At 40.4% G+C, this 23,870-nt stretch overlaps 1 protein-coding gene across 1 annotated transcript in view; it reads left to right on the top strand.

Moving 5' to 3' along the window:
* Positions 1-23,870, top strand: part of esrrga (estrogen-related receptor gamma a) — a 74,162-nt gene that overhangs the window by 6,159 nt on the left and 44,133 nt on the right. Inside the window, exons 2-4 of the mRNA XM_068594045.1 lie at positions 4,291-4,449; positions 16,864-17,288; positions 23,573-23,689. Coding sequence (XP_068450146.1) covers positions 4,291-4,449; positions 16,864-17,288; positions 23,573-23,689 — 701 coding nt within the window. The remainder of the gene's footprint in view (positions 1-4,290; positions 4,450-16,863; positions 17,289-23,572; positions 23,690-23,870) is intronic.

The raw sequence follows: 23,870 nt of genomic DNA, 5'->3' as shown, positions 1-23,870 counted from the left end.
AAGGTCTATAATAAATCTGTTGAGGATGCAGCTCATTCTGCAGATTCACAAACAGTGTTACTGTTTCTTTGCGCCCAAACTTCCCTAGCGATTCATGTCAGTCACATGTTTATACAAAAGGTTTTGCACATGTGCAAATCTGTTTGTGTGTGACTGAAAAAATAAATGTTTTTCTGTGTAGTTTTAGTGTGTACTTTAACTCTGTGTCTGCGAGAAAACGAACATCACGACTTAAGTTGTGATCTGGTTTCAAATAGCAGCAACCTTTTTCATAAACAAGCTAAAGACCATATTGGACAAGGTAAAACTAAGAGAGCACTTTATGTATTATGAAATGAGTAAATGTCCACAGCTTCAATTACTGTTTGAACTTTTTCAGGCACTTCTTGTCCTCCATGGGTGTGTTCCTCTATGCAGCTGATACGCACTTTTCTTGACCTACGCAGACAATTCATTTCCCCTTTATCCCCTCCTTCCCTCACCACCACTCCCCTCCCCTCTCCACACACACACACACACACACACACCCTCCTCTCCCTTCCCACACACCCCTCCCTCGTGAAGCTGTCACCTTTTTGCACCCGCTCAGTCCCTATTAAGGCCGACAGCCCATCTGCCGCCTGCCCCGCTAACAGCTCCCGTCGCTAACGCTAACGCGCACACACATCCACATCCACTCAGACACACAAAGGGCTGCAACGTCGAACCCCACCTGCCCTGATGCACATGCCGTTTGCCCAGAGAAACATAATTGCACACATATTAATATGTTTTATCGCTCAGTATTCATGATTATGTAATGATCAACTTAACGTTCTTCCAAACACATAACCAAATACATGTCATTGTTAGACTCTATTTATGAGACTTAATGTTGTACGAATATGTCAATATTATATTACAAATGCAGATATTAAATTTACATTTTTAACAATTATATCGCAATATATCAGGAATAACAGTGTACTGTGTACAGTCTCACCTCGTTTTACTACATAGGAGCTGAGTTTTTAATTGAAAAAGGACCCCAGTTTTATTGGTAAGATGTTAGAAACAGTTCAATATTTTTTTTTATTGTGCTTTGTCTGTTTTTTGTTATTGCAAATTGTTGCAGGTGTAAGTGTATTCGCTCTAGTGAAGCAGAGGAGGAGGACTGGATTATAATTCATTTGTCGTCTTAGTTTTTTGTACATGATTGTATATGTAACGGTGTGTGCTTATGAAACTACATATGTGGATATTTATCGGACGTGTGACTGGAAGACATCACACTAGCCTGATGAGAGGGGTAATTAGGTAGGGCAGTTGCAGCCCTGTGTGTATATGTGTGTGTCTCTATGTGTGTGTTGTGGCATTTGCTCCCTTCAGGGATAGGTGCATTTTGCATTAGCAAGAATGGCAACTGTCTCATCAATCACTGCATCACCATGTCACACACACACGCGTGCACATGCACACACACACACACACACACACACACACACACACACACACACACACACACACACACACACACACATTCACCCACACACACTTATTGTGTCATGGTCATTCTGTTCACAGATGGGCCAGCAACACATGAGTGAGTCACTGAGCATCAGAAAGACACCCACGATCTTCCTACTTTTACACACTCATACACACACACACACACACACACACACACACACACACACACACACACACACCTCACATCCATAATGTGTGTGTGTGTGTGTGTGTGTGTGTGTGTGTGTGTGTGTGTGTGTGTGTGTGTGTGTGTGTGTGTGTGCGTGCGCTGCTGCAGCTTACATACATACATAGTGACAGGAGCGTGAAACAGGTCAGGTAGAATCACATAGGTTAATACTCCTCTCCTTTATTCTCTGCTTTTGCTTTGTATTCATGTGTAATTTATTATCTAAATTATTTTTTGTGTTGGTGTGTAAGTACTGTTATAGTTTAGAATGCTTAAAATGAATCCAATCAGGGCAAGATTATATTTTATAACTTCCTTTTTATTTAAAATTAGTACTGTACCAACTCCACGTGTACTTTTTCTCTTGTGAAATGTCCCTTTATTAAACAGAATAAGACATGGCCGTTGACGCCTGAATATAATGATTGTCTGATCCCTTTTAGCCTAAATGTAATCTTCTGGAATAAATAAAGACTTGAAAAAATATCTGATTACCTTGCCATAAAGTATAATGTAATCAAACAGAATATTCCTTCGTAATACCCAAGACTCAATGCAAGTGGCTGCAGGTGAATTCACCAACATTTTGCAGTTTAGCTTAAATATTTAAATTGTGATTTATCTCAGAACCTGTTAAACTTAGATTGTGCATCTCATGGTTGGTGGTAAGGGGGATGTAAAGTTGAGTAAGTAAGCATCTTTATGGTGTCAGTTTAATCTGTTCCTCTTTTTTAATCTCTACTTCCATTTCATTCCACATTTGCTTTGTTGTGTTGGCTTGCAGACGGACACAATTCACAAAAAAAAGCTTGTATGCAACTTAAAAAGGCAAGGGTGAGGAAACTAACAACACCATGAATACATGGTAGTGGGTGTACCTTAGTCTAGTGTGACACCAGTACACTCCCCCAATATAAAAAAGCAGTATTAAGTGTTGCCTGTCTATATAGCATTGTCACACCGCAACCGAAGCCAATAAGTGTCTGAAGCAGCAGCAGCAGCAAGATATTGATTCCTCCTTTTCACCAGAGTGGAACTAAAACCTACATATTACACACACTGGCCGTCCACCTCTCGCTGGGCTAACCCAGCTCTGTGGATGGAGGGAGGGTGTCATCAGACAAGTCGTGGGTCTGTCTACGTGTCTACGTATCCTCACCTAAACAGCAACCCACAGTGGGACAGCGTCTCACACACACACACACACACAGACACACACATGTACACACACACACACACACACACACACACACATACAGCACACAAATGTATGTGTGGTGTGTGTTCAACATGCCAGCACCTACTCTGTTTACGTATACTCAAAGTTTGAGACGACACACACAAACACACGCACGCACGCACGCGCGCACACACACACACACACACACACACACACACACACACGTGGTAATGATAATCAATAGCTGCTTAAAGAGCTCTGAGTTTTTTTGATTTGACATACAGAGATTAGTCAGTATTTTTTATTAACCAATGTCAAAAATCAATGTTTTAATTTGTAAATTTTTCAGCAAAGTGTCAAAGTTAAATATATATATTAATTAATTTCTCCCTGTTTTTAGGTCCATAATATTTGTAGGATTTTTGACTAATTGTGCAAATAAAAGAAATCCCCCAAAAATGTAAAGCAGGCATTTTTTTTTCTTTTTTTGCGTGGCGTGTTCTTCTTTTGTTTAATTTTAGCAATGGATGATTTTGATTCTCACAGTGACCTTCTCACCCCGGGGACAGCTCCTCCCCTAACGACAGTGCTGGGTTTGATTGACGGATAGCAGTCCCTCCTCGGGTGCTATTACTTTTATATTCCCTCAGTCTGAAAGCCTTTTCGTAAGGCTAAAACTGGTAAAATTCCTCTGACGTTAAACGCAGCCGGGGTGTGCTTCAATTAGCAGCTGACGCATCCGCCACATCTGCGCACAGACATGTATTTGTCAGAAATGTGTTCACACATTCTAGACAGAAGTCTCATGTACTGGTTTAAAGTCACAACCTGTCCTCTGTGCACCTGCCTGTCTGGCTGACAGCTGTCTGCCTGCCTGTCTGTCTGTCTGCCTGCCTGTCTGTCTGTCTGCCTGTCTGTCTGTCGGCGGGCTCTCAGCATGTGGGCTTGTGTGAGTCCTCATACCTATCTGTTCTGCCAGTGCGAAGTACTTGACTTACTTGTTTGCTGTTAGCGTTTGCGTATTCTGTAGCTGTTTGTTATATATATACTGCGGGCAGTAGGGAAAGCAAAACGTGGACGTTGAATGCGTGTTACGTGTCCATTATTCATTTGTTTATTTTATTCTAGCATTTTTTTTCTTTTTTATATTTTTCTATTTATTTACCCAAAAATATTCTCCATATTTCTTCCAGTTGTGTAAGATGACTGTAATGTCCGTGAACAATCGATTTGTATGTTTTCTCTTAATGTTTTCATTTAAAAACTTTTCTTTTCAATCTTTTTTTCAACAGATTTTATATCTTATGCTTGATAGTGAATCAAACAGCCCCAAGTAGCATTACAGAAGTCATGTTTCCACATTGGCTGTTTTTCTACCTTTTGTGTTGCGCTGGCTGTTTTTTCACCCCTCCGTCTCTCACTTTGCCAACAGAATGAACTTATCGAAGGGGCCATTGGTGAACAGCAGCAGTGACGATATTTCCAAGTCAGCCTATAGTAAATGCGGCGCTGGCGCCTGGAGGATGCACCAGAGCTACGATCCACTGGAGGCCAACCACATGAGAGACGCACATGCCCTCTACAACCCCAGGTAAGACAGAATGAAGAGTGGACCAAAGACACACAAAAAGGAAGGAAAAGAGCAAAAAAAAACTAGACGAAGAAGAATCTAGGAAACTGTTCGGTTCAGTTTTACACAAAAGCCACACTTGACCTCTATAAACCCCAGTTGAAAAAGAAAGAAAAGGCAAGCACTTTGAAGCATCAAAAGCCAGTGTTGTTAGTAGTCCGTCTGTACACGTGTGTGTGTGTGTGTGTGTGTGTGTGTGTGTGTGTGTGTGTGTGTGTGTGTGAGAGAGAGAGAGCGTGTGAGAGCATGAGAGTGTGAGAGAGAGAGATTTTTCAGTTAAAAAAATCACCCAGTGTGAGTTCCTAGAGTGACTGATAAGATTCTATATCATGACAAATGTTAATATTTCTGATTATCAATAATAAAAAAAAGCCACTGTCCATTTTGAGGCACAATCTAGCATTTTAACTCTGTGTTCCAAGACAAATGTATTATTTTTTAAATGATGTACTAATACTGCAACATATTTTTTTCTTCACCTGTAGCACCATCTTTGTTTTGTTATATTTTTACAGTAGATATATAGGCCATCAAAAGAAGGCGAGATTCAACATCTGGCTCAAGGACACTTCAGTAGTGCAAATTCGTCGTAGCACAAAGACTTTAAATCATATCATTTTGTTGAAGGACGGTCACTATTAACATAACATTAATCCCCTATGCCATCTGCATTTGCAGTAAAGCATAAGAAGTTCAAACTAAAGTGACATTTTTTAAGTTCTCAGGTGGAAACCAGTTTTACATTTGTGTTGTTTGAGGCAGGTGAAACTAAGGGCGATCTCAGTCCATTTTTAGAACATAAACTGTAGATATGCTGCTTGTTTCATGTTACAACACAGCAAATGTGTGACGGATTACACACAGACAGACTTTCCCTCTCTTCATAGTCCTCCTCCCACTTCCTCTCTCTGTCTTTTAATCATTGTAAGTTTCACTGGATAAGAGAAAGAGCCTCATGCACAGATTGCGAAACTGTAATTGTAAGTATGTTTTTTTTATAAATGATAAGTAAAGTGCAGGCTTATCACATTCTATCATTTTTCTCACCTGAGAGTCTCGTGACCCAGCACTGCCAATGATTTGACTTGCTTATTTAATGAATTACATTATTTAAAAGCATTGTCTGTGCTTGGATATGCTTGCAGAAACTATCTATTTATAAAATATTAGACGTGTTAAGTCAGCTGCTCTCTGGAGGTTGTTGGTTTGTGACTAAACAACATAATGATGCATCATCTGACATGATTATCTTGATGAACATTACTATTATGAATAATGTTTTTGTTGTTGCAGCATAGAAACACTATTGATTTGACCATTGTCCACAGGCTTTTGCACAACGCTGTAAATTGGTGTGTGTGTGCGCGGGTGTGTGTGTGCTTGTGCGTGTGTGTGTGCGTGTGCGCGTGTGTGTGTAGACTGGGAAAGCTTGGTCCAATAGGATTTCAGGGTTAGTCTGGGTCAAGCCAATTAGAGGTCCGGCAAGCCATTCTCACACACACTCAGCCAATCACAATGAGGAGTGTTACCTACACAATGTAAGTGTGTGTGTATGTTGGCAAATAGTGCAGTCTGGTGATAAGACGTGTAAAGGTTTGCCAGAAGCTAGGCAGTCACGCCATGGCCCAGGTCACACATACCATTCTTACGCACAAATAGATACATTATACATTATTTTATGCTCCATTGATATATCTTTTGCGGTTCAAATTAAAACAAGCTACAGTTTAAATTGTAATTGCAAATTCAACTGCCAAATCTATACCAGGCCTCAGATTTGACATAACATGATTGCCCAGTTGACTGATTATCATTTAAATAACAATATTGCTGAAGTTTATAACTAAATTAATTACAGGAATGCCGATTATGTTATTATCAGAACAAAAAGTTCTTTATTGCAATTCACCCTAAACGATATGCTAACAGCAGGCCTTTTCACATGCATTACTATTACTATTAAATCCAGTCCAGCAACACTGGATTTCCACTCAGGACTTGCAGACAGTCTTTTCACGCGAAACAACTAAGTTAGGTTGAGGTAAAAAAAAAAAAAAGACTTAGTTAGGGTTAGGAAAAAATGTAGGTTTGGGTTCGGAAGTGGCTTTACTTAAGTACAGAAGTTACATGCCAAATAAAAACATGTTAACTTCCTGTTCCACATGTGGTACAAGCACCGGCCTCCTTGAGGGAAGACCAGTGTTTGTTTGACCCATCACCTTCCCTCCCGCTCGCACTGCGTGGCTTCTTGCAGACTTTATACTTCTGCTTACGTTGATTACATTCGCTTCCGTGGGATATCTAGAAATTACAGGGCATGTTATTAGTCAGGGTGTCTGTACAGCCTGACTAATAACATTAACAATGACTCTATTTAGTTCAAGCCATTATTAATGTGATTATTTACACCTGCTTTTCCTCCTGTGATATGGCAACATGAAAAAATCAATAAAGTCGGCCCAGTCTTTTAAAAAATAAAATATGGACATAAAATCAATAGATAATTAGGTACTGAATGGTTTAGATGAAGATACTGTAAATATCAGTCCCCTAACACATGCATGGAGACGTACAGACATGCATTTTTTCTCATACTCACAAAGGAGAAGGAGAGTATATGTAGACACACACACTCACACACACACACACACACACACACACACACACACACACACACACACACACACACTCAGACACACACACAAGTTCACTATAAGATCACATAAGCACTTCCTTCAGGATATCAGACCTCGAACTGTGTTCATTTGGATTTAGTCACACAATTAACATACAAGCGCACTAAATGCATCTTTAAAAAAACTCAAATTTCAATTATGATACAATAACATGTATACACTTAAATCACATTTTTCAAAATGCATATAAATGATGGATTCCATTAAAAAGTGTTTGATATAGGAATATAATAAACTTTACCTTGCTTCCAATAACTTTTGCTGAAATTAAACCGTTTTTGAATTATAATGAAATTCCCAATTTTCTTTTTTTTTTCATTGCAGCAACAATATTATTCCTCTTTTTATTTAGGCCATCAAACCATGGGAATGTGATTAATGTCAGGCAGCCATGGTGCGCTTGAATACACACACTCACACATTGCTGTAAACTGAGTCCAATGTAATCATAATGATAAAGCAGATTGCCTTAACACACAGATGGGCCTCCCAACAGCTCTGTGTGTGGATGTGTGCGCGTGTGTACATGTGTGTAAGTGTGGACAACGCTGATTGGATTGCAGATTTATAGAAGAGGATTACTGCTAGTGCAGAGAGAGAGAGAGAGAGAGAGAGAGAGAGAGAGAGAGAGAGAGAGAACGCGTAGGAGGGAGAGAGAGAGAGAGATGGTTTCAGACACTCACCTCTCATTAACTTATTCTCAGTCAGGGATAAACACACGCACAAACACAGATGCACACCGAAACATGCACAGTCAAGTTGTTGATGCAGCGTCTCACTTTACATGCAATGTCAAGATGATAATAATCATTTAATTGTAATATTATAATGTTTGAGGAGTATTTAAAATTGTGTAAGTTGCAATTATGCAATTTTTTAAGAAAGCCCAATTTAAAGCCATGTGAAATACAGCAAACACAAGACAGATACTTCATGTCAATGAATTAGATGTATCACAACCAAACTATTTAAAAGTTAAATATTCCCACACTGATCAGATTAGATTAATGTGTTCGATCACTGTCACAAATTCATGCACTGATGTCAGTTTTGTGTTAATAAAGAGGGGGAAATTAAGAGGAAGATGTTAATGAAATACAACTAATATAAATGAGACAGGCTCACATGGACACTGTAGAGAAATGAAACAATTCTAAAAATAATCAAAGACAAAATGTAAAATAGACAGCAAGAAGCAGGTAGGTCAGAAAAAGACACAGACAGACAGGGAGGCAGAGACAGTGGGCACTCCAGCAAACCAGATTATGACTGGATGTGAATTAGATTCCCTAACAGATGGTCCAGGAGCGAGGCTGAAAGGTGTAGCAGCCAGCAGCAAGGGGAGAGGAGGAGAAGCGGGAGGGAGGGGGGCAGAGGAAAGGGAGGAAAGAGAAGGAAGATCAGGAGATGAGGCAAAGGGGACGAGTGTCAACAGAAGCTGGTGACACCACCGATCAATTCAATTCAAAAAGGGAAATAACTTTAAACATTTGATGTGATCAATTTAGGTGATGTTCCAGCATTTCACTTTTTATTTCAAGACATATCTACAATATTCACTTTCTTCTTTTTACCCTCAGTACTTCTCGCGTAATGTCACCATACAGTAAAAGTAATGAACTGGCTGAATCGTTACCAGCCAGTACATTTTTATACGTTTCAGTAATTCACAGACTGTTTGATATGTTCTTCCTGTTCATGTGTAGTTTTTAGAATATTGGATGCTGAAGGGAAAAGTAAGCAGTGAACTCAACCTATTTAGGACGGATTTTCTGGATTTTTCTTTTTCAGATGCTGTGCATTATTGTACATATTCTAGCGCTGCTTCCCTCTCCCCCTGTGATGGATAGGTGTAAATCATCACAATCCTGTAGTGACAGCCCAATTTCCCCAAATCTGATCTGCTTAAAGAATTCAGCTTTGACACTTTACTCGCTTATGTCTCCTCTCCTTTCCCACATTTATTTTTCTCCTTTTTTCCCCACATTTTCCCACTCTCAGATCAAGTCCCACTTTACTTCCATCTCTCTCTCTCCCTCTTTCTGTCTCTCCTCTCGTTTACAGCATTGTGCGCTCTGTTCCAATTCCCTCCTTGTCTGTTTTCCTCTTCCTCCCCTCCTCTTTCTCTGCCTCCGTCCCATGTCACATTTGAAAGCTCTGTCATATTTACGAGAGTGGAAATCCTCTTTCACCATCTGCTTAATAAAATGTGTTTTTAATCCGATGGGGGATATTTGTTTTTTTTTAGACACTTTTTATTATTATACCTCTGCACAATATCATTTGATACGGCACCTTGGTTTCTATCCGTCTGAGTATGAGAGAGAGAGAAGTGAAGGAGAGCTATACATCTCACTGTACATGAATGGTCGAATGTGTATATGCAATTGTGTGTGTGTGTGTGTTTGTGTGTGTGTGTGTGTGTGTGTGTGTGTGTGTGTGTGTGTGTGTGTGTGTGTGTGTGTGTGTGTGTGTGTGTGTGTGGTTGTGTGTGTGCGCGCGTGTGTGCGTGCTTGTGTGTGTGTCTGTGTTTTTGTCTGTGTGTGTGGCAAGTGACGGTAAGTGTTTAGAAGGGCTGTTGCACCCCGAATGCATCGAAATAACACTGCTTATCCACACACACACACACACACACACACACACACACACTTAGAGGGACACACACACTAACCTTGATCAATGACCTTTCCTTTATTAAGGAACCGGCCTACAGTGAACAACCCTTACAACCCTGCACAGCCATTACCTGCCGATATCCTGTGAATACGCGGGAGGAATGTGTTCATTTAAAACAATTAGATGTATATGTATAATTTTAATTACTATATCATTTCAGAAAAAAAGAAAGATTAGTCATTTTCAGAGCTGTTTCAGAGGTTTATAGCGGTGTTCTTACAGTAGACAACCACCCTTACAAACACAATGACACACAACAGATAAAAAAGACAGAAAGAGAGAGAGACAAAGAGAGAGGTAAGGAAAGCGAGACATGGTGACAAAGATAGTGCCTGGCAGCAACACACTAATCAGCCACTGCTCCGCAAGAAAATGACCTAAATCATCAAGATTCCCATCTGACACACACACACACACACACACACACACACACACACACACACACACACACAAAGAGGTGCACTGCCTTCACATTTTTTCCTGAACAAGCTCAACCTCTTCATATCTTTCCACTTAAATAACTACACATACACAGTCAGACTCTCAAATCTAAATCATCTTTTCCACAGACCAGGGGAGACTTTGAGAGGAAAGGAATTCCCTTATAAATAAGGAATATAATGACCTTTTATGAGAAGAGAAGAGACGAGGGAAGTTCAGAAAAATATGAGAGAAGAGAATGAAACAGTTTTTTGAACCCGCCATATGATGATTAAAGACATGTGAAATGTATTGATATCACCAGACACAACATGAAATTCCTAAATAGTTTGCAGTGTGCAGTTTGGAGAGCACATAATTATTAATCAATCATGTTTGGCCGAGCCTGTCCTGTGTGTGCCGACTCCCACTGTTTATCCATTCACATCTAGAGAGCGTATGTGTGTGTGTGTGTGTGTACGTGTGTACGTGTGTGTGTGTGTGTGTGTGTGTGTGTGTGTGTGTGTGAACTTTATAAACTCCAGGGTGCATCATAACAGCTTTAGGCCCACTAGTGTGCCTCTGTAAGTCTTACCCAATTCATTTCACACCCCTGTATGTGTTTGTGGATAGTTGTGCACAGCAAAGGTGTGTGCACAACTGTGTTTGTTACATTAACATTCATACCTAGAAGGAGTCTTGGTATTGAAACACACAAACACTCAGGAATATAGACACGCACACTCACATTTCCTACCCTCTACCGGTCTTTACAGCCCGACAGCCCATTGGGCAGAATGTGTTTTAGCCATTATCACATTGATTGCATGTAATCAGGGGTTTATTCTGCAACCAATGAAGTGAATTACAGGTTTCCTGCCCGACTAACACTGTAACAATTGATCTGCTCCCTGGTGTGAGTGTGTGTGTGTGTGTGTGTTGGTGGGGGTGTAAGGTGGTGTGTATGACAGGGTGTGGATGCACGAGGAGAGAAGAGAATGACTGAGTGTGTTTGTGTGTAAGAAGTAGAAACGACCAGAGAGAGAGGGATTGAGACCCAAAGAGAGCAGGATTGAGAGGGCGAGCGAGAGCTCAGTGGGAGGGAGAGTGGTTTGGATTGACTGTCGCTGTGTGAGTTTTTGTTTTTTATTTTATTCGTTTTTTCCACCCTGAAAACAACTATAATCATCGGCACACTGTGAGTCTATGGAGCTCAACTGAAACACACGGCAACACAGATTATTTTCTCTCTATTTCTCTGCCTTTAAACTATGCACACACCACACACAATGCTCATGTAAAAACACTGATTCAATAACTACTTGCCGAGGAAATAGCACACAAAAAATGTAAACCTATTTTTTATTATTATACTTTTGACATCTTTTCCAATCCAATAATCCAACTCCCAGAAAAATAAGAAATGTGTTCTCTCTGTGATTATTTATCAACAACAGCCGTAACCTACTCTTTTTGAACCTCTGTGCATCTTACAAGTCAAGTTTAGGTGTGTGTGTTTTTTGTGCTTCTGTCCACACTCACCATTGCGTGTATCGAACTAACAAGCTGACAAGCAGTTCAACAACCCTCCACAGATAGGAGCGCGTCGAAAGGGGAATAGAATAGAGAGAGAAATAGAGCAAAGAAAGAAAAATAAACAGAGGAGTGTGAGAGCTGAAAAAGCAATTCTGTCCATTGATGAAATCGTTCTATTCATTTGACTATGGAAATGTAAATGCATTTTTTTGCCCCTATTCCCCTTCTTACCCCATTCTTTAATTCAATGTATTTGCTTTTCTGTCTTCCATCCTTCCTTTACTTTCCCTCCCAAAGCCCTGCTGGTATCATCTAGATAGAATTGTGTAAGGTTTTCTCTCTCTTTCTTTCTCTCTCCCTCTCTCTCTTTTTGCTTATTGGACTGTGTTCTTATCAGCATCGAGAGCACAATGCTTGGTGTGATAGAAAGGTATTAGCCAACCCATGGTAGCTACATTGTCAGCACTTCTCTCTACTCTGTCTCTATTGCTACCACTTCTCTTTCCTCCCTGTTTCCCCTTTGCTCTTATTCTTCACTACTCATTTGTATCGCTATTGCCATAGGATTAATATATATATATATATATATATATATATATATATATATATATATATATATATATATATATATATATATATATTCTTAAGGTAGTGAGATGTCTCAATCTGCTACACCTACATGCACTGAAGTTTGTCACAGTGAAGTCAAATACATATATTTTAAAAGCGGTTTTTGTCAGGATAATATTAAAGCTCAAAATGTTTGCGTCTTAGCTGCACATTTGATCTCTTAATTACATTTCATAATCATATTTTGGTGGTTTGACAATACATGTATTGTTATGATGACATTAACCAATGTAATAGCTTGAATCAAGGCATACGGACAGAAGTATCTAGCAGGAACGCAACATGAGTGTTTAAGAACAAACTGACAGTGTTATCTAAACATAAAACAGTGAGAGGCAAATTTTAAAATGACACCCAGGTTGTCTGTACCTTTATGTAGCTTACAGCTACTTACACGGCTTCTCTTTCCTTCTCTAACCTGGGGAGGGACATGAACCGCTTAGAGTTGTTTGAAGATCAGTCCGCATTTATGGCTGCCATCTAGCGAGGCAGTCATACAAAGATTGTATATAATAAAAGGGTGCAAGTGCACCCAGAAACTAAAAGAGCAGACAGTGAACAGCACAGAGACACTGAGGCACAGAGTGCAGTAGTTGTTCTAATACGATGATTGTATGTTTGTCCCTGCCAGTTGTCGGGGCGCTGCATCAGCCCACCGCTCTAATGACAGCTTGTCATACGAAAATGTCCCACCTTCTTTCAAAACACAAGAAAGATTCTTCTTCTTTTCTTTTTCTATCTTTTTTAGACATTTGATTCTTTATGTATCTCTCTCTCTCTCTCTCTCTCTCTCTCTCTCTCTCTCTCTCTCTCTCTCTCTCTCTCTCTCTCTCTCTCTCTCTCTCTCTCTCTCTCTTTCTCACACGTCCACATATTTATCTGTTTCATGAAAAAAAATAAGACCAGAGAAAGAGAAAATGACAGGGATCGAGCTGGAAATGGAGACAAGGGAAGGTGGTAATCTTTCTGTGTGTGTGTGTGTGTGTGTGTGTGTGTGTGTGTGTGTGTGTGTGTGTGTGTGTGTGTGTGTGTGTGTGTGTGTGTGTGTGTGTTCTACCTCCGTCAGGGACAGGGAAATAGGCCTGCTGAATATTTAATGTCTGCAGCCACTTTTGGCCCTTTGTTCTGACTGTTTGTGAAATTGTGTCATATCTTGTTGGTGTCACAAACACTGTATGTGAGGTCAATTTTAACAAAGGAGCTGGGCACCAATCTCTAAATAAGACCCTTGGTGAATTAACTGTCTGTTTTCACTGTCATAGACTCACAGTGAACTACTTTAAAGTTGTTTATTTCAAAGAGTTGACAAAAAACGTGTTAAATGAAATGTCCACAAGTCAACCTTTTTTTTATTTGATGTGCAACACGTGACACTAAAATTATTTATTTTAAGTAATTATAAGTAAAGAAAAACATTTTTTTTAAGTAAAAGATGTGGTTATTGAAGCAAAATTGCCATTTTTCCATGAACAAATACACAAAACCGGGAAGTAAATAATAACTTCTACAGAACTTTTCGGAATTGAACAGAATTAAGAAATGAGGGAAACAATTACTTACACACTGTTTGTCAGACGTAAATGATCCAATTAAAAAAAGCTGAAATGTCGACCAACGACCCTGTTAGTGCATCAAAATGAACAGGAAGAAAATGATATTCACTCTTTTGTAAGAGAATTAAGCAAAACAGCTAAGTCTAAAATCTGATTACTGCGCTTCTTTGTGTTTTACTGCAATCATCTCATAACACACCGCTCACGTCTTTGAGCCCCTTGTGAAAATACAAAAAGAAACACACTCAAGCCTTTTTCCTCTTTAAATAAACCCCTTTAAACACCTAAAAACATAAAGAATTGATAACAAAAAAATGAGACCCAACCCCTTCCCTCTCTCTCCGCACTCATCTGAAGAGCAGACAGGCACAATAAGACTGCTCTTTCAGCACTGAGCCATCGTTACATAGCGCCATAATTATACTGATAACATACATACATAAATGCATTCAACCTCTCGCTCGGCACAGCGCACTGGCTGTGATTTCTTAATCTTCTTCCCTCTTTTCTCCTCTGCACGCATGTCTTCTTTTTTTATTCTTTTTATTCCTCCCCCTTCGACTGCCATTATTTTTCATTTATAAGCAGAAAGAGAGAGAGTGAGAAAAAAGAGATGATAGAGGAAAAGAGAAACGGAGCAAAGAGGGGGAATGGAAAGGGTGAAGGAAAGAGAGATAGATGAGACTTTGAGAGAGAGAAAGAGTAAAAAAGCGCCTGAGATCTTTTGGCACTTAAACTCTTTCACTTAATGGTACTCAGAGGGATTGACGGTCGAAGGGAGGGGGCACAAAAGAGCATAAAGAGTGAAAAAGGAGAGATTAAATCATCACCATCACATCATCTACTTAAATGGCTCTACTCTCTTTTTCTGTCATCACTGTATTTTCTCTCCGTCCACTAGAACACAGGCAATGCTGTGTGATCTCTCAACATGCCATAACTCTTTCCCACATTTACATGTATTTCTTTCTTGCTTTTTCTAGCACCTTAAATGTGTTTTGGTCTCCACTTCCTTTTCTCTTCATTGATTCTCAATCCCTTTTTAAACTCCTTTACTCTTTCTTGATTTGTGTCCAAACCTTTCTCCCCCCTCTCTCCCCCCCTTTTGAAACGGAAGGCCTACCTTTGCATCAGATAAACGGATTTATAGACATTGGTGAATACCACAAAGCCACGAATAATGGAGTCACTGAATTAAAAGAACTTGCATTGAGGGGAGGGGTGAAGTGGTGGTGGAAATAAAATATATAATGAAAAGGGGGGGGAAAGGGCAGAGTATTGTACATTGTAAATGTCATGTCACTTTATGAAAGGAAAAATAGACTCTTTCCGGAAAAGGCTTTTTTTGGCTTGAGGTTCATGTGTAGGTTTGGCTAAAGGAAGAAGACAGCTTCGCCTCAGACACATTGAAGCACATTAGAAACCAAACAATTCAGATCTGAAACCTCTGTCTGTCATTTTGCTATCATCCGTCACTGCAACTTATTTTTCTCCATTCTGACTGCTTTGTCTGGCTGTCTGTCTGCCTTCCTCTTTTCCTATCCATTCCCCATTCCCCCACCCTTCTCTATCCCAACCGGCTCGCCATTCCATGTCAAGGCGCTGTCTGTGTTTTATGGGTCCCTGTAGAACAGGGATCTTTTACAGGCCGACTGGACTTTAGAAGCCCCTCGTTTAGCAGCATCCTGCCTTAATTAAAAAACCCTTTTGTGCTTTCTGTCTTTAACAATGAAAAGATAGAGACGGGAGGGAGGGCAGGGTTAGAGGAATAGAGAGTGGCAATGCAAAGAGGAAGAGTGTGGAGAGAGAGAGAGAGAGAGAGAGAGAGAGAGAGAGAGAGAGAGAGAGAGAGAGAGAGAGAGAGAGAGAGAGAGAGAGAGATGGCAGTGAATAGGAGATGATACGGAGACAGGCAGATAGATAGTAAGGTAGACAAAGGGAGGGATGGAGAGATATGGACAGAGAGAGGATTGCTGTTAATTACAACTGCCATTAACAAGACACCAGTCAGTCTCCTTGGGGAGAGGAAGAAGGAAGAGATAGAGAGGGAGAAAGAAAGGGAAGCACAGTAGAGGAAGTGAGAGACAGGAGAGAATAAAATTAAATGAAGAGTACAGTAATACTTCGGCACTGATTACCCGGGATGTTTTTGTCTTGTTGAACATTTTTGTATTGCATGGCTTCCTCTAACTTCTTAAGCTGTATCTGTCTGTGTGTGCTGGAGTATGTGAGTGGTTGGTGTGTATGTCAGCATCATGTATGTGTAAGGCTGTCTTTGGGATGATTGAGCAGCAGAGAGGCTGCTTACTGATTACCTTCATGTAGAACAAGCTGCTATTGACTGGAAAGTGACGGATGACCGTCGGCCCCCGAGCATGTGGATGTGTTTGTGTGACTGTGTGGGAGCTTCTCTGCTTCCTTTATTTTCCACACTGTTCCCCTAATGAACCACGATGCATTTAGTTGTTGTATTTAACTCTCTGATTCTCTTTTATTCCCTTCTCTCCCCCTCTGCACAGATCTATCTATCACTTCTTTTAGAAAAAGAATAACAAATGTGATGGATGGATTGTGTGTTCATGTATGTGTGTCATTTTTAGAACTTGCCCTAAGTGAAAAAATACAAATCCATCATTGAAAGTGACAGTGAGGAAATACTACAGCATTAGAACAAATGATTGCTATAATTGGACTTACAGTCGCTTTCACTGTATCTATTTTTCTTCTCCTTTAGCTCTGCCTTTCCTCTAACCCTTCCCTCTCCTGGGTTTCTCTCTTTTCTTTATAAGTATCCATCATTTTTTGACATTTTGCACGTGACATTTTTTCGTAATTCTTGTATTTGTTCCTTTTTGCTCCCTCAGGCTTCTCTGCAGAATGTCCAGTAAGGAGCGCCACCTTGAGTCCAATTGTCCGTCCTCTTATATAAAGACTGAGCCGTCTAGTCCTGCCTCCCTGACTGACAGCCTAAACCATCACTCCCCTGGTGGCTCCAGCGACGCCTCAGGCTCCTATTCGTCCACGATGAACGGCCACCCCAACGGCTTAGACTCCCCAAGCCTTTACGGCTCCAACGCAGGACCCCTTGGTCCTACTGGAGGCCCCGGATCAAAGCGTTACGAGGACTGTTCGTCAACTATTGGCGAAGATTCACAGATAAAGTGCGAGTACATGTTGAATTCGATGCCCAAGAGGCTGTGTCTGGTGTGCGGGGACATTGCGTCAGGATACCACTATGGGGTGGCATCCTGTGAGGCCTGCAAGGCCTTCTTCAAGCGCACCATCCAAGGTTGGCTTCTATTTCGACTTTCTTCTTTCTGTCTCATTGTCTGTCCACATTATTATTTGTTTCGAACTGTAGGTATTAAAATAAGCTGTGATCTATTAGGTGTTAAAGGTCAAAAACACCTCACAACAGAAGTACACATTTCAAGGTTGGTTGCAGGATGTAAGGTCAGTAGTTAAAGGTGACGAGTGTTTTCCATAGTGAACCAAATGGGCTCCTAAAAAAGGGATGCCCCCTTCAGAGGAATATTGAACATGTAACCCTCAAATATGAACTATGTTTACTTCCAATGAAATGCACACACACACACACACACACACACACACACACACACACACACACACACACACACACACACACACAAGCACACTATGTACTCACATGCACACCTGAGCCATTAAACTAGATCCAGATAAAAGCCCCTAGCCAGATGTGAGCCCAGATCTTTATGTGGTACATGTTTCTAGTAAGAGAGCCACAAGGACATCCACCATAGTCTAGTTTTCTCTCTCCTTCATCATTTCTATTTCTGTCATGCATGCACATACACACACTCACAAATAGGCCTCCAATCGGCTTTATGCATACACGCCAACACCCAGACACGCCCCCCTTTCACCCACAACCTTGACCTCTTCTTCATCAACAGCAAATAATATTTTCCAGCTAGTGTTTGCATTCCTAGATCTAGTTGCTTATGCTTTAGAGAAAGCGTGTTAGCTATAAGCCTGATGTCGAGGAGATAAGGGAATGTCAGGGGAAGGTCAGAGGTTATGTCTCGGGGTCAGGAGTTCAGGTTAAGGGTTAGAGGAAAGAAGGGGTTGAGCAGTAATCCACATGATGAGAAGAGTACCAGGAATTAGGCTCAGTAATCCTTTGCTCATCGCTTGTTAGAGATAGAAGTAGTCTAGCATTTGCACAGGTATTTAGGCTATCCTCTCCAATTTCGTAGATATTCAAATGTATACTCAACTCTCAACTTTATCAATGATGTATCTTTACCCTTGCAAGCACAGAAAAGGTCAGACTTACAGACAACCAATTAGCCATAAAGCATGCCAGTAAATTTGCCATTTGTTTATTGGTTCATAAATCCAGCCAGTTCAAATAATACCACAACCATCCTAGTTCCACACACTTTAAACAAATCTACAGTTGAATTATTGAATTAATTCTGTTTTATGATTATTTGTGATGTTTCTTTGCACAGCAAGCAGAACTGATGCAGATACATGCTAGACGGTTTTACTTTTTCATGACATTTATTGCTTCTGTCCATCTGGGGAGAGGGATCCTCCTCTGTTGCTCTCCCTCAGGTTTCTTCCCTTTTTCCCTGTCAAACAGTTTTTACTATCTTTATCTGGGGAGTTTCTCCTGATCTGATGTGAGGTCCTGGGACAGGGATGTCATGTGTACAGATTGTAAAGCACTCCGAGGCAAATCTTGTATTTGTGATTTTGGGCTATAGAAAATAAACTGAATTTAATTTAATTTAACTTTTTTTATTAAAAGGCTAAGTGTAGGTTTTTGGCTAAAAATAGTTTCATGCACTGCTTGTATTTACAGCGCTAGGATGGTGAAGGTACTGGTCAACTCAAAATAAGCTACACTGCCCATGTTGATCAAACTTATGGAACGAATGAAACTAATGTGTTTTCTGATACGGATAAATAATATCAGGCTTTAACTATACATACAATTCTTGTTATTAAGCTGAATTATTTTTTGGTTTTAGTTCTTTCATGGGATTTAATGGCAAAAATAAAATTTATACATAATATCACCAGCCGTTGATAACCCACTAAACATCGATCCATGAAGCACATTTGAGCGTCGGAAGTCATTGAATTTTATATTAATATTTTATTCGGCCCACCGTGGTGGGTATACCAGTCAGAAAGTCGGTCAACAAATGATAAAGTTTTTACGATTTTGTGTTTAAGTAATAATCTTTAATGTTTTGTTCACGTTTTCTCAAAGTAACTAATAGGCCCCATTAGTCAGCAGGACAGCCCTCTTGTCAGTCTGTATGCCACTTAAATAACCAAGCTACCAGTCAGCCAGCCAGCCGTCATCAATCAGTCAGTTCGTCTGTAAGTCATATCAGACAGGATTCATCTATCTGTCTTTCTATCCATTCACCTATCTGTCGCTGCTTTCTTTTGCCTCCGATAAGCAGCTTTCCCAGTAAAGCCCCAGAGAGAGACAGAGCGAGACAGGGAGATGTGAGGGGGGAGCCTTACATCCAGTAGATGGTCACCACTTCGTAGAGATGACCTGTGTGTGTTTATTATGGGATGAGATCAGGACACAGTGCAATCCTGACAAAGAGATTGGAAGCCACACACACAGAGATAAAGGCAGTGGCACACACACACACACACACACACACACATACACACAAACACTAACGCATAGAAGCACACCAACACATCCACACATAGACACCACCAACACACATGAATAGACAGTCAGACATGACCTTGTAATCACTGTGTGTAAAGGTTTGACCCTTTATTCTTTGCTGTTGTGTGTAATAGTTGACCAATTCCACATGTCTCATTTCATTTTAAGGGCTTGTTAAAGGTTACATAGGTGAATATACAGTCACAGATTAAATACGAAGAGCTCAGAAAACATATAGATATGATGCAATGTTGACTGTAGAGCCTCTCCAGAGTATGACCTTGAATAGATTTAAAGCACTGCTCTGTCGGCTCTCTCTCTCTCTCTCGCATCCTCATTTCCCCTGTATTTGTAATCTTCCCTTCTATTGTAGTGGACATGTTGCAGCTCAGGAAGGCCAGAGTCAAAGGTTATGGGTCAAGAATCTGGCAAAGCTAGAGACAGGACTTTTGTCACGAAATGTGGTGATGAAATAAAACAGCATGGGAAGCTACGTTAAAACTGGAGCATAGGGGTTTAATGAAGAATTAGCTGGATTGGATAGTTTAAAATCAACAAAATAGTTCATGGATGTTTATTAAGAAATATGGAATCTTCCAATCACAATAATCTTACACCTGCAATTTTCCTAGCTTGAATGAACAGAACTATAATTTACGACGGAAATCCATCAATGCAGTATTTCTGCTCTAGTATAAGTTAATGTTTGTTTGGATGCAGACAAAACCGTCTTGGATCCAATGAAACAAATGGGTCATAACATTATCTTTGGCTACCACACAAGCCAAACTCATCCACAGATGTGTGTGTGTATTACCCCGTGTGTATGTTTGTGAGTTTGTGCTCATTCATGTAGATGAGCGCAGGTTTATGTGTACTTCTGTGCACATATGCCTGTGTGTATGCACGGTTGTGTGCTTGTGTGTGTGTTTTGGCTGGAAAGCAGGACCAGCCTCAGATGGGCAGCGGCAGACATATTGGTATGTTTCAACCCATTAGCCAATAAAACTGCAGGTAATCACCAAAAAAACACCTCCAGCTGGACAGGGAGGAGAGCATGAGGTGGAAGAAGAAACGAAAGGGTAAGAGAGGAGACGGGAGGAGATTACACCAGTTTGGAAAAAACAACAAGTTGAAAGTAGAAATAAGAGAAATATGAGAGAAGGGGTCAGGTAGACTAGACACATGGATGTAGGAAGGAATTAGTGGTGTGTGTGTCTGTGTGTGTGTGTGTGTGTATGTGTGTGTGTGTGTGTGTGTGTGTGTGTGTGTGTGTGTGTGTGTGTGTGTGTGTGTGTGTGTGTGTGTGTGTGTGTGTGTGTGTGTGCGTGTCTATGTGTGTATGTCGCAGCATGGTGGAAGTGGCTCTGGCAGCTGCTGTTTCTGTGGCGTCCGTCCAGCGACACCTGACAACCTGCATCTATCACTCCCTTATTGAGAAAGAGGGATAAAGGGGAGTGAGAAGGAGAGCAAAGTGTGGGAGAGGGAGGTACAGGGCGATGAAATGGAAAGATGAAGACAGCGAGAGGGAAGCAGCAGAAGAGAAGAATATGAGAAAGGTGAACAGTGCAGTGAAATTGCAGGAAGGACCATCAAACAAGGGAGTTCTGTTAATGCTGCCTTAAATAAAATAAGCACATTCTTCAATAGGTCAACCATTTTAAATATCTAAATACATAATACTAAGAAAATAAAGGGAATGGGAGGGAGAGGCTGAACTTTGGTCAAGACAGAGTTAGATGTAAAACATCAGGAGAGGGGAAAACAAAGACAGCTCAAAGAGCATGGCAGGCAAAAGTACAAACTAACTCATATACGCAGTCTGTCCAATTGTCATGCAGCAGGTGGACATACACACGCACACACACGCACACCCATACACACACACACATCTCAAAGGAGATTGCAGGGGATTTGAGGTCCTCATATATCCCCCTCACATACAGCAACACATACACACGCATACACACTCACGTTATACATAGGAGCCTCCAAGAACCTCTCGACTCTAAGCCCACCTCAGTGCACAATAAGACACATAAAGCCGGAAATAAAGACACACAGAGAGCGATGACATTCTGATGTAAACCCTTCCTTTCTAATTCCTGTCCGGTACCCCCACATTGTAGACAGATGAGGTGAATATATATATATATATATATATATATATATATATATATATATATATATATATATATATATATATATATATATATATATATATATATACATACTTAAAATTTGCTTGTATTAAAGTCCACCTCACTTTTAGTTCAGGTACTAATTACTGTTTGGTTGAGGAATATTAAAGTCAAGTTTTCATGAAGTTATTATCCTAGGTGTCTCTTTAATCAACAAATGAGGTGTTGACAGGCACTTCAAATGGTCACACTCAGAATGTGTAGATGTAAGAAAAAAAGTCTTAATAAGAAGTTTAACACAATTCGCCTTAGTGCTACCAGCCCTATTAGTGACCGTTTACTGCAGTTAGTCATTTAGCGGTGCTTGCCTAATTAGCATCGCACTAACAAGGCCTTTTACCAACCATCCATTAGCCCACACAGACTATGGCATTAGCATTTAGCCTGAGTGCTAGCTAAGTATTCTTCTTAATTGCTGTATTAATCTGAACCTGCTGTATCATCATCATGTTAGGGTTGGGTGTGAGCTAACTTGTCCCGTTAGCAGTGTCCATTAGACTATAGGGGTCCCCCCAGCATTTAGCATGTTTAGCCTTTACTTTAACTAATAAGGCCGATTAATGAGCATTGTGTTTCCCATTAAGGAGTGTTCGTGCATTTAGCCTTTTCCTAAGCTAACTACTCCCCTTAATCAGCCCAGTAATGAGAACACATCCTCTACACAGCAGCAGTCAATAGTAATCACTGTTTACTCTGTTTCAGTGGGAGATGCATAGGCTTGCTGGGGAACTGTAGTTGTCTGGTGGGCGCGGGAGGAAGGGAACAAGGGTTGTTGTTTTTTTTGCATTCACATCTCATCACAGCTTATTCTACGAATAAATAAACCTTTCTGAACAAAGAAACCTGTTTGAGCAATTCTGAAATAGTCCAAATGGTCCGAATAATCCATAACTGTGATTGGCTTTAAACTTGGTGGAAGCGAAATACTAAGTGGAGGAAATGAGCAGAAGTGGGGAAAGAGTGAAGTAGAAAATGAGAAAAACAAAACAACAGAATGAAACCGAGGACAACGAAAGGGGAGAAAAACAGGAGGCAAAGGGGAATGTTAGAAATAGGTCTCATTTAACCACACATAACTGTAAGTGTTGAAAAAGGGTAAAGACAGCGGACATGACAATGTAGAAAAAGACAGATTAAGTAGAGAAGAAATTGTGAGGCTGTGGAGATTTAAAGGTAAAAGTGGGATTAGCCACTAACATACTTTAAGTGTTTGTGTTTCTTTTTGGCGGGGGTTGCAAAGTTAATAGACTTACATCGGCTAACAATCTTAGTCTCAGCTTTGCACCAGTGCTACTGTGAGTGAACTACAGCTTGTCACGCAACCTCAGCTTGCTCCAGCCGTGACGTATACACATATACTCGTGTAACACCCACTTCACACAATTACACTATGTCTATGTAAGGTTTTTAAACAAAGTGATAACTAATGATTTGATAGACCCTTATGCAGTCAGATTCAAATGTGTCCATTAGTTAATCGTGTTTCAATATGTTTTTTTACAACTACATGTTTCTCTCTCTGCCCATTAATTCAAATCAATGAAGACATATACTGTGTTTGATTCATTTGTCTTTGTGTAGTAGGATGTGTCTACATGGTTGACTGCCCACCTGTCCGTTGAAGTATCCATCTGAAATGAAACCCTTTTTCTGTCTTTCTCCTAACATGTTTACATACAGGCAACATAGAGTACAGCTGTCCAGCCACCAACGAGTGCGAGATCACCAAGAGGAGACGCAAGTCGTGCCAGGCCTGCCGCTTCATGAAGTGTCTGACTGTGGGCATGCTGAGGGAGGGTAAGGGAAAAGGTCTCTTCCTTATCTTTCTCTGTTAACTGTGCTACATGTAGCATTTAAAGGCCTACTAAATATGATCATTTATTCAGCTAAAAGAGGCCTCTGCTGATAAGATTAGCAACTTGTACAGCACTTTTCATCATCGAAGGACATGTATCCCTTGTGGAGAAGAAATATGGTC

Source organism: Clinocottus analis, unplaced genomic scaffold (assembly GCF_023055335.1).
Source record: "Clinocottus analis isolate CAN_PGR_092001 unplaced genomic scaffold, fCliAna1.0.p SCAF_1, whole genome shotgun sequence".
NCBI classification, from domain to species: Eukaryota; Metazoa; Chordata; class Actinopteri; order Perciformes; family Cottidae; genus Clinocottus; species Clinocottus analis.
Note: the sequence above shows the minus strand (reverse complement) of the source record. Positions and strands in the feature narration are given on the sequence as shown.